The sequence below is a fragment of the Tupaia chinensis genome, unplaced genomic scaffold (assembly GCF_000334495.1).
Source record: "Tupaia chinensis unplaced genomic scaffold, TupChi_1.0 Scaffold000453_2, whole genome shotgun sequence".
Lineage (NCBI taxonomy): Eukaryota > Metazoa > Chordata > Mammalia > Scandentia > Tupaiidae > Tupaia > Tupaia belangeri.
The window spans coordinates 667,997-679,526 of NW_006159961.1; the positions used below are offsets into that span (position 1 = coordinate 667,997).

An 11,530-nucleotide genomic window follows, 5' to 3' on the forward strand; every position below is an offset into this window, starting at 1 on the left:
AGTATGTGCTTGAATAGGTGCCTCTCAACAGCCTAGCACAGCAGAGGGAAAGGGCCCTGCCCGGGGTCAGGCAGCCAGTGCCCAGGAGCTCCATCTCCTAGCCAGGGCGCTGGTCCCTGACTCTGGGCCCCATCCACCCAACTGTCATCGTAACACACTCAGCGACAGCACCTAACGGTCTTCTCCTCTTCTCTCCCCTGCAGGACAGTAGTCCACGTGCCTGCTGGCCATGAACGGGATGGCCAATGTGAGTTCAGCCAGCCGCCCTCACTGCGCCTCCTCCATCCCGGTGCCTCGAGCTTCTTCCCAGACCAGGATTCATACACCAGGCGCCTCTCCCCAGCTGCGGCCACGCCAACCTGGCCTGGCCCTGAGTCCCCAGAGAGCAGCATCCCCAAGACCAAGCAAAGCTGCTGGCCCTTCCAGAAATACCTCTCCTAAGGCCTCCCGAGGGAGAAGCTCCCCCAAGACTTCTGGGGCAGTGAGGGAGCCCCCCACTGGTGAGGAAGGCCCCTCCAGCTCTCCATGGGGCAGCCCCAGGATAGCCCCAAGAGCAGCCCTCTCCAGCCGGACTGGGCCCAGAAGAGCTGGGGAGACACACAGCACTCAGGGAAAGAAGAAGGAAGCCCAGGAAGGGGTTCTAACCCTCCAGACCCGGGGCAGGAGCCCATCTCGAACCAGCTGTCATGGAGAAACTCAGATTCCAGGGACACCTGAAGGATGGAAGCCTCCGAGCTGCCCAGGAAAGGACTCAAGAGAGATAAGCTACCGAAGCTCTGGGATCCCCAGGTCTTTGGAGCCTGAGGATGGGGCAGCTTCAGGGGCCTCATCTCCGATCTGCAGCCCAGCACCAAGCAAGCGCCCCTCGCCCACCCCAGCAGCTATTAGCTTCTCCTCGGTTCATCAGCAGAGTCAGCCGGTCACAGCCACGGTGGCGCCCTTCCGGTACAGGTGAGCTGGGGCTCTGGCAGGGAGGGAAGAATATGGTTCTGGGAACAAGGTACAGACCCGAAGAGGAGTGGGCCCTGATGGTGAGTGGCGGGGGGACAGAGAGCACCAGGGTATGGAAAAGGGAGGTAGGTAGAGAAGGCCACAAAGCTGGAGGTTTGAAGTCTGAGAAGGGATTGGACCACAACAGGGAGCCTGATTCTCACTTGGGGATTCTACAACAAATGGATGCTCATAAGGAAGCTACCCTAACATGTTCTCTTGCTCTCTGGGAGATGATGAAACAGTAGGAATTGTGAGTGCTTAAGCAGCTCCTACACAGGCAGGTAGGGTCAGAAATCAGTGTTGCCCAGCTCACTGGGGGCCGTTTGTCCCTACTGGGAACTGGGCTAATTTCAGTAGGCCTTTAGTTCGTGTAAGATCCTACCTGCTACTCCTTGTTGCTTTTATAATACTTGGTGTCTGTCTGCCTCTCACTCTCTCACTTGCTCTGCTTACTATGAGAAAGCCTTCAAAAGTTTCGTGGAGGGCTGGCCCCGTGGCCTAGTGCTTAAGGGAACAGATCCCACATGGCCGACTGTGCAGTTTGAGTACCAGCCCAGTGGCTTGACAAACACATGGGGTGCCAGTGCTTGTTGTCCAGAATCCCAATAAGATGGAGAGATGGTGGCGAAGGGATTGTGGCATGACCATGCCCCATGGAGGGTGCTTTCTCCCTTTTCTCTGTCTGTCATTCTCTGGCACGCACATGTGCTCTCTGGAAAAAAAAAAAAGAAAAGAAAAGAAAAACCAAACAAGTGGAAAATACAGACTATGACAAAACTGTGCATGAATTTTAAAAATATTTTGCACCAAAATAAACTTGTACTTTAATTCCATTTTCCATGATCTTTCCAAAGCCTCCTTGTCTGTTGCTTTATGTGTATCTGTTCCTCTGCCTGGCATGTAGGTCACAAGTCATGGTCCTTACATGGGCAGATAGGTGTTGTCACCACTGCCAGGGAGGTGGTTGGCACGTGTCCTTAACATCCTGCTAGAGTGCTTGCCTCGCCAGCATTTTTCAGTCAGATCGAGAGCATAGAAAAACAAAACTGCATCAGCTGTGTGTGCATGTCTTAGGTTTTTTGCCATAGGGTGCTTGTGGAGAGAGACAGAGAGAAATCTCCTACCCCCCCGTGAGAAGGATGGCTATGCCATAATCCCTTGTCCTCCATTCTCCTCCTGGGATTTTGGGTACACATGCCCAGTTTTATTTTCCTTTTCTTTTCTTTTTTTAAAAGTTATCTACTTCTTTATTTATTTATTTATACATACACACATACATACCAGAGAGGAACAGAGTGAGAGAGAAAAAGAGGGGCAAAGGGAGAAGGCAAGCCGCCAGGTCCAGGACTCGAACCATAGTTGGCCATGTGGGAGTCCGGGGCCCTCAACTACTGTGCCATCTGCTGGCTCCCCTGGTTTGCTTTTCAAACCACCAGGTCCAGGACTTGAACCACGGTAGGCCAGGTAGGAGTCCACTGCCTTAGCCACTGTGCCACTTGCTGGCCCCAACTATGTGTGTTTTTAAAGTAAAAAACATGAGTGTTTACCAACATGACATTAAGCAAGCTGAATTTTAATTACTAATTATTACTCAGTTTAGAAATGCTCAAATACAAATTAAGTACTTTTCTGGCTAAACAAACATTTATGCTTTTTTCTTATGCTAATCTAAGGAGAAATTCTCACTTATATTTTGGGTATAGGAAAGCTTGTATACCATTCCCTAGACACAAGAGGCCTCTTGGGTATCAGGAGGGCTATAGAAGTGGGGGTAGGAGCTCAGTAAGAGTTGTAGCCTACCTACACTAGAAGCCAACTCGTGTGTGCTGATCTCTGGAAAAATGTAGTGCAATCTTACATGACAGCGACGGGTATTTGAGGTCCAAGACAGGACATGAATAGTCCCACTATATTCTGCATGTGTTCAGGCCTCGTTTAGAGAGTTCTGTTCAGTTAGGGACTCCACACTTTAAAAGGGCATGGACATACAGAAACGCATTTAGAGGGAGACTGACAGGTTGCTGATGGATCCAAAAATGGTACTAGAAAGATGATGAAAGGAACTGAAGAAGTTTGCTTTGGAAAGAGAAGGCTTGGAAAGGGTCTGAAGACTGTTTTCTGATATTGGAAGGGCTGTCATCTGTAAGATGAATTCAATTTACTTGGTGCAGCTCCAGAGAGCTGACTCAGCATCATGGTGTTTAGAAGTTAGTTCGAGACAATTTCAGACTGAATAAGAACTTTCCAAGAACTAGAGGGGATTATGACTGGACCGTAAGGTGATGAACTCCCTTTTATTGTGAGAATTCTAGCTGACTCCATGGCCGAAGGCATTTCTTACCCAAGGGACCCAGCTCCCAAAGCATCCCTCTGCCTGCCCGGGCTGTCCGTGAAGTGCACTGGTGTTCCTTTTTCTAAGGGGTGACTCACTTCTGTCCCTTGTGACTTTCTCCAGTTAGATTCTGCAGCTGATGAGAGACCTCCGGAAGCAGAAATGTGGGCAAACCTTCCCTTGAAAGGCTGTTTTCCAATGAGTGAAGTTTCCCAGGTGTCTCTGCCTGAGCCCCTTCGTTTCTAATTCATCCTTTTGGAAAAGGTGTCTAGGCATTAAATTGTTTAAGATGTTACATTATCCGCCCTGCACGTCCCCTGGTATATTTAGAATCCGGTATTTTCCAAAGAGGTTAGAATTTTTTCCCTCTGAACATTTCAATGCAACTTAAACAGGGCCACGTTTCCTTTCTTTGGCAAACATTTGCTGCCTGTTTGCATGTTAAGCAGAAAAGGAGATGTGTCACCCCACCCCAGCAGGTTTTCTTCTCTGTCTCACCTCCTGGTCCTTGCCCTTCTCAGGCCCAGGCTTAGGGTGGCAGGGAGGGTCACGGCCCATGCAAGGGTGAAATGAGGACCAAGGACATCCCAGGATGCTACAAGCAGATGGGCAAGAGCCCAGCACGCCCTGCAGGCCTAGGGTTACTGCCACGGCAGCTCTGCCAAGGGCCAGGCTGGGCCACTCTCCTAAAGCTTCATAGCCAGGGAGGTGCCATCTGCTCCCTAGAATCCATAGACATCCCGTTTTCGTGGAAATCTGTCCCTCCCTCCCCACACCTTGGGCTTGTGGGAAGCCCCAGCTGAACATGAAAAGCAGGTGACCTGCTCCCCTGCCCGCCTGCAGCCTGGTTCTGCCTGACCTGCTTCTCCAGGGAATGAATCTTTCAGCAGCCTTTTCCTTGCCTCATCCTCCACAGCTCTCTTCAAGGGTCTGGGCATGTTCTTCCCAGTGAAGCCTCCCTCTTGCCATGCACCCCTTCCTCTGAATCTTCCTGCTCCTGGGGGCCCAAAGCAGGCGCCCTGGCCCTCTGTCTGTACTCTGGGGTTCCTGACCTCATACATCGGATTGCATCACACCTTCAACCTCACTCCCCTCTGTTCTGCTGGAAGAGAGCCACCCAGCCTCACCATGACCGTGGCTGCCTTCATCCGCCTGCAGGTGTTCTCTTTCCCCAACTCTTTTCTCTCCTGGCAGGCCTTTGGTTGGATTTCAGTTAGGAGGGCCTGGTTCAGGGCATCTGAGTGTGGGTTCTTGGTGTTACTGCTGTATTTTTCTTCTCTGGTTCAGCCTTCGTCTGACTTCGTGGGGTTCAGTGGGGATGTCTGGGCAGACAGGGAGCCTGGCCCTGTTCTGGGAGCCGGAGGCAGGTGTAGATGAAAGCGCAGAGCTGGCCGAGGTGCAAGAAATAAGGCTGCCTTTCTCGGGTCCACGTGGCCACTGCGGGCCTTTGCGTGATGATGGTGGTGGTGCCAATCGGGACAGCAAGGCTTCCTAGTTCTCACACTAGGCCTTGCCTACCTGCTCTAGGCCAGCACTGCTTAATCCTTCACAGATAAGACGTTAACACAACGAAACAATTGTGTGGAACCCCCTTCCCCCAGAATGTCCTAATACTTTCTCCCAGATGTGCTGCACCCCTTCAAAAACTCATGTCCATCTTCCCAAAAACCAATGAACTCCAGGTTTCCTTTGCCCCCTTGGCACTCGTGTAGAAGGCAGACATTTAATTGACAGTGGTACCTGATGAGTGTCCCCCTCATACCAGTCTCCCCGAGGGGCCAGGATGAAATCTCCGGCTTCCTCTCACTCTGCCCACCCACCCAAAGGCCTGTGGCTTCAGGAGGTCTACCCTGCATGACTGTCTTAGAAAGAACAGCTATAGCAGCCAGCACCTCACACAGCCCAGACTGTCAGACCAAGCTGGGCTGGGAGGGCATCTCTTCACCCTGTGCAGGAAGTGAGACCCCAAAGTAGAAGAGACTGACGATAGGGTACACAGTGAGTTAATAGCATAGCCAGGCCCAGAGCACCCGCCATCTAGGCCCTGAAAAAAGTCGAACTGGAGAGAAAGACAAATCTCAGTGGCACCGTAGACTCCCAGGGTCCCCTGGCCCAGCTGGCAATTTCCCCTCCCCCCTCCTACCACGCTGCCAAAGGGTCCATTTAGCTGGAGACAGCGGCGGGCAGTGGGCGGGCCAGCTCCGAGCGCCCAGGGTAATTGCCTGTAATGAAAGCTCCCACAGCCTTTGTTCCTGGGAGCGACCGTGTGGTTGGGGTTGTGCTCCGACGACTGTGCGCACTTGGGAGCTGGTGCCCAGAGACCTCACCCTTCCTTCCCTCTGCCACAACAGGCGTTGCATGGACTTTTCCTCCCAGGGGTCACTGTGACCCCAGCTGAGCCTGCCCCTCCTCTTTCCTGACCTTCTAGCTGTCTGGACTGTGAGCAAGACCCAGGAACCCTGTGTGCCCACGAGCTGCCAGGAATTGGTCCCCTCAGCTTCCCAGAGCACTCTCCTGCGTGTGCGTATGTGGTGGTCCTTACGTGCACCTCCTGAGGGCGAGGATCATGGCAAGACAGAGGACCCAAGGCCTGGAGTTACTGGGGCTTCCCTTGGCCTGTGGGTCAGACATGCTCCTGGCAACAGGCAGAATGTCAAAGAGCAACTGGCATCAGGCTTCCTGGTGCTCTTGTGGCCCCCTATGTGGCCCAACGTTGCACAGGCCTGCTGGGTACAGACACATGTACACGCCTATCAGGGACAGGCTGGCCCAGAGGGGTGCAGGGAACCAGCAGATGGGAAGAGCCACATGCTGAGAGGGTTTCCCTAGCCTGCTGGAGAGGCTCTGAGGCCAGGATAACCTCTCTTTTGAGTGACTGACTGCTCCTTCTTGGTTCCACAGGGTGCAGACAGACCAGGATCCTGGCCCCCTGCCCCTTGATGGCTACTCTGGGCCCCCCATTAGGACTGAGGAGAGCATCTCCTGCATGGGTAAGTGCTCTGTGGGAAAGACTTCCTGGGGGGACGGGAGCCACTGGGCTGGAGCCGTCCTCACTGCCCACACAGGAGAAGCGGCGACCCAGGCTGGGCAGGTTCATCGGGCAGTGACATGTCAGCCTGTAAACTGCACTCTGAGTTTTCACCTTGCTAGACTCAGTCCAGGGTCGCTCCGTCGAACCCACAGGCTCTTCGGGCTCTACATAGGGAGGCAGCAAGTGGGTGCTTATAGTGCTCAGGCTGTGGGAGTCACTGTGCGGGGTGTTTTGAGGTCACGATGACCAGGTAAGCTGGGAGAGTGAGAGGCGGGCTCGGAGTGAAGTCCAGCTTAAAGAGGAGAGTACTGGGACTGGGGAGGGACATTGCAGGACTGTCAGGCTCACTGCTAACAACCACGTCCTCTCCCAGGACTACCACTCCCACTGCTGTCCCCTTCTTTGTGTCACCCTGAAGCCACAGCTTAGCAACTGATACATGAGGTTCACTGGGAGGATCCCTAAACTTCAAACATGTTCTGTTCCTGAAGGGCAGAGATTCTGCCTGTCCCTGGTGCGCCCTAGGGTGCTCTGTCTCTGAGGGAGTGAAGGAGAGGGAATGAGCGAGTGCTTCTGTACCAAAGGGCAGGCCCTAGGTGGTCAGACTGTAAACTCTCAGCATTGAGGGGTATGTGTTGATTCCCTTGCAGCATTAAAGAAACACCTGGAAGCTGGCTCTGCTCCACATCAGGGTTCGTGTGGACAGCACCCTATAGGCAGCCAGCCCTACCCCTTAGTCTCTCAGACACGGGTAAATCTGCCCCAGTGCAATAACGAACTTGCTTCTGGAAAACCTTAGACTGTCCAGAGACTTCATCCCACAGCTACATCCCAGAGCCCTGCTCCAGTGGGCAAAGCGGGCCTCAGGACTCAGCCTGACCCTGAGGTCATTTGGCATTGATGGTGTGCCATTCCTGTCTTCCCCGTGTCCTCCTAGGCAGGTGGGCAGGGGTCACCTTTGGCCTGCAAACTGGGCCCTTTTGAGTCCTCTTTGGGCCCTGTCCTCAGCAGCGAGCTCGAAGCCACAGTGACGCTAGAACAGAGCAGCAGCAAACACTGCTCTACAGTGAGGCTGGTGCAGGAGGGTTAGGGGGCAGGGACTGGGCATTTGAAAAGTGAGTCATCTCCCCCACAGAAGTGTACATGCAGGGGAGCCAGGCAGGGCAGGGGACTAAGGGGAAGCACATTTCACTGGCACCGAAAACCCATCCGAGTTAGAGTGTGGTAACCAGGAAACTATGTGCAGCTCTATTTTCACATTTGCAGTTGTGTTCGCGTAATGGCTTCCTCATGTGTACGCCACATCGTCTGAGCACTCTCCATCCACCTACCCAGGCTCTCATTTGCAATTAGCATCCGATCTGTTGGGGAGGGACTTTGCTTTAAATATCTGCTGCAGGCTGGTGTTCTAACGGAATGCCCCCAGCCCATCAGCTGGAAGACCACCCTCTCAGACCAGATCTGACAGTGTCTGACGGAGCACACGTGGGGGAGTCTGGGAGGCAGAGTGCCAGTGACCCTGTCCCGTGGGCTTCACACAGAAAGGGGAGAAGTGCTGGCTCCCCAAGGCTCCTGGGGAAGGGGTGCAGGGTGCGCAGCTCTGCCTCTGCTCCATGCTAGCTCGTTGTCATGGCAATCCATCTTCACTGAGGATACACTGAGCCCTTTGACGGGCTGGATTTGCCTGCTCTGTGGGGGTGCTCACATTCTCCTGAGCCCGAAGAAGACAGAGAAGAGAGGAAGAGAGGAGACAACTGCAGGGTTCCATCTTATGCCTCGTTTTCCCGCCCCCAAGCTTACCCAGGGCACGATGCGAATCATTCATTCATGTATTCCTTCATTCAATCAACAAACCATCACTGAGCATTTGCCTTATGACAATGGGGTCAAAAGTGGGGAAGACTTTGACCTGCCTACGTGGGGTTCACAGTGAAGGGATTCACTCACCTGGGGAATTTCTTGGCATCCGGAAGCCCTGCCCATTAACCTGTCCTTGTAGGAGCAGGAGGCAGCCACCCAGTCCAGCCTCCCTGGCTAGGCCCTGCAGCAAAAGGAGGGCTCTGCCTGTTTTCTTTTCCCTACGAGGGGAGCACGGGGTACCTCAGAAAATGCACATCATATATTCACATTGCTCACAGATTCCAGCTTAGTTATTCAGTCATTGATCATGTTATTTTTTTATTTCAATTTAGTTATTTGCATTCATTCACTGTACATCATTACAGCATACAAAATGAGATTTTCCATCCAGAGTACCCTGTATATTGTCTCAATCAAGCACATCAACAAACATGTTATTGTCAGCAAACGATCTTCCATTTCTTGTTTTCTGTATGTTTTGCCTTTTTTCCCCCCATCCTTGATTCCCTATCTCTTACCCTCTGCCATCTCCATCTCTCCTCCCACACTGTCTCTGGTATCTAGGTTTGCTTTCTATACTGTTTCCCCCCCACATTTTATTAAATCACCAAAGACCCTAATCAATCTAAATACCCTCATAGCAAACACAGGTGACACACACATTTCCATGAACACAAGTCTAACTTTACGTATCCTATAAAGTAGCACCTAGCTGGGGCTGCATATCCTACTGCAGTCATTGAATAGATATATATTTTTTTTCCTGAAACTTTTTTTTTGTAACACAATTTACATTCCTTCCCTAAGCATCATCACAGCACACAAAATGCTGATCACATTATTTTTATATCAATTCACAGATGATTGGGGACAGGTTACTTAATTTTTTAAAGAGATATTTTTGTTGTTGGGTGCATGCACTTGCTGGAGAGACAGAAAGAGACAGAGAGACAGAGAGTGAGAAACCACCTGCCAGGGAGGATGGCCATACTGCAACCCCTTCTCCTCCATTCTCCTCTCGGGATTTTGGGCATGCACACATACACGCCCAGCAATGGTCCAGGACTCGAACTGTGGTCAACTACATGGGAGTCCAGCAATGTAACCATTACACCGTCTGCTGATCCCAAGGTTACTTAATTTTTTAAGTTTATTTTATTTATTTCTTCCATGAGTGAGAGAGACAGAAGCAGCACCCCAAACAGGGTCTTACCTCTGGGATCCACCCCCAGCCTCGGCCAGCTCTGGTCAGGGTCACTCGTGTGCCTGACTTCCTCTCAGGGGTGTCTCCGGGGCACACCTGAACCCTCTCATGTGGCCCAGACTCAGGGAGTGCAACCACTCACTCTGAGCTACCATCTGGCCCCAGCGTACCTTTTTGGGAGCTCAAATACCCTCCTTCCTGTCGGCGAACTTGACATGTCCCTGTCACCTAGCACAGCGCTTGTGACCCGTGTGTGACAAGCGAGGGAGTGAAAATCGAAGAGAGCGGTGGGGAGCCCAGGCGGCCCCTGAGAACCCGCTTCCTGTGCTCGTGCTCACTGCACAGGAAAGAACAGCCATTCTTTCTGGGCTCTCTTTCCAGTGGGGGCTTGCTGGCCTCAGCCTCACTGCATCTGGCTTGGAGTCTTTCTGAGGGGAGCAGAAAGCCGGAGCTTCCCCATCCTTGTGCCACTTTCCCACTTACCCTGCCTGGACTGGGGAATAGAGTTCAAGCAAGGCTGGACAGTCCTCTCGTAGCAGGAAGAGAATGTCCTGCGATGCCTTGACTGAGCTGGGTGGGCTGCAGGCAGAGTGTGGAAGCACACAGCCCATGGGGGTTTGAACCTGGACCCTGACTCACCCTTCACCCACCTGGCCGTGTGGGTAAGAGCCCAGCACTGGTCCATCCACGCATGCTGCCCTCGGTTCCTGTCAGCACCAGGCAGAGCTCAGGCCACCATCAGATCTTATTTTGGACAGCTGAGGGGAGCCAGGGCTGATGTCACGCGTGCCCACATGTGTGAGGCCGTGTGCAGGAGGACTGAGAAAGTCACCCTGAGGTTCACACAGATTCCGTAATTACTTCCGCTTTGTGGCATGTTTGACTGAGCGCTAAGTGGACACATAATGAAGGGATCTTTCTCATCATAACATGTGTCCCCGGGGAACAAGCCAGAGCCTCCTCCCTGCCTGCTCCTCACAGAGGGGTGGTCTATATATAGCAAGGGAGGGGCGCTGTGCCGTTTGGCCTCACGCTGGAGTCGTTTTGCTTTTCTTCCTTTCTTTTCACTGGTTGAGCTGACTCCATCTTTCAGCCACATAGATTTCCCATGTCTTGTAGGTTTGGGGGAATAGAGTCCCCATCCCAAGGGAACTTACAAAGTTGGTGTACCTTGCCCGGGCGGGAGCGAGGTACAATGACCTTTGCTCTCTGGGACGGGAGTTTGATCTGGCTTCCAGGGTGGGCTCCAGCTCATTGGTACAAACCCCACTGTGCTCTTGGAGTTTCAGGGCCAATCCGAGTATGCCTGGACTGCCAGCGACTTCAAGTTAAAAAACAGAAAGAACTAACAAATTTTTAGATTGCTTGTATTTGGCCTCACTCTTGACGGGGAGCGATGAGACTCAGAGAAGAGAAATGGCTGGCTCGTGTTGCATGGTGAGTTAGCAGGTGAACTGAAACCAGGACGCTGCCTTCTGACTCCTCGAACACTAAAGTAGCCAAATGCTAATAATAACCACCATCTAGTGAACACCTACTATGTGCAGGGTTCAGTGGTAGGTGGTTTACATAAAGTCCTTCAGGCATGCCTTACGCAAGCCTTAGAAGGTACTGTTATTACTCTGTTGTAGGTGAAGGAACTCAGTCTCAGAGGGGTGATATAAACCTGTCTGGGGGCCGGGTGGTGGTGCATTAGTAACACAGCATTGTGAAGTGCTGGAACCACATGGCAGGGTACTGAGTGTGTGTCCTGGGCCCTCCCTGTACTGGTTGTGTGTGCATGCCTGAGACAAGGACTTGCCAAGGCTAGGAGGTGGTTTGTGGTGTGAAGACCCTACTGAAGGTGCCTCTCTAACTCTCTGTATCTCTGTCTGATAAAGGAAATATATAATAATCTAAAAACAATAACTACAACAGCTCTGTCTGAAGATAGACAGCTAGGGCTGTGCCAGGATTTGAACTCAGGCTTGTGGGAAGATCTTGCCCTTCTCCTCCCACTCCCCTGCCTTTCTCCCACCTGCCACCAGCACTCCCTGTGTTGGTTGCCTGCTGTCCAAGCTCTGCTCAGTCTCCATAACCTCTGCCGTGGTGGGGCAGGAAGCAGTCAAGG

The 11,530-nt window shown here is 52.4% G+C and overlaps 1 protein-coding gene across 1 annotated transcript; it reads left to right on the forward strand.

The window, feature by feature from the left end:
* The first annotated feature begins 205 nt into the window (after nucleotides 1-205).
* LOC102488287 (uncharacterized protein ENSP00000471857) lies at nucleotides 206-7,446 on the forward strand. The gene is made up of 4 exons (XM_006155478.1): nucleotides 206-951; nucleotides 6,227-6,315; nucleotides 7,007-7,107; nucleotides 7,294-7,446. The coding sequence occupies exons 1-4, from the start codon at nucleotides 230-232 to the stop codon at nucleotides 7,444-7,446; spliced, it is 1,065 nt and encodes a 354-aa protein (XP_006155540.1). The 5' UTR covers nucleotides 206-229.
* The last annotated feature ends 4,084 nt before the right edge of the window (nucleotides 7,447-11,530 follow it).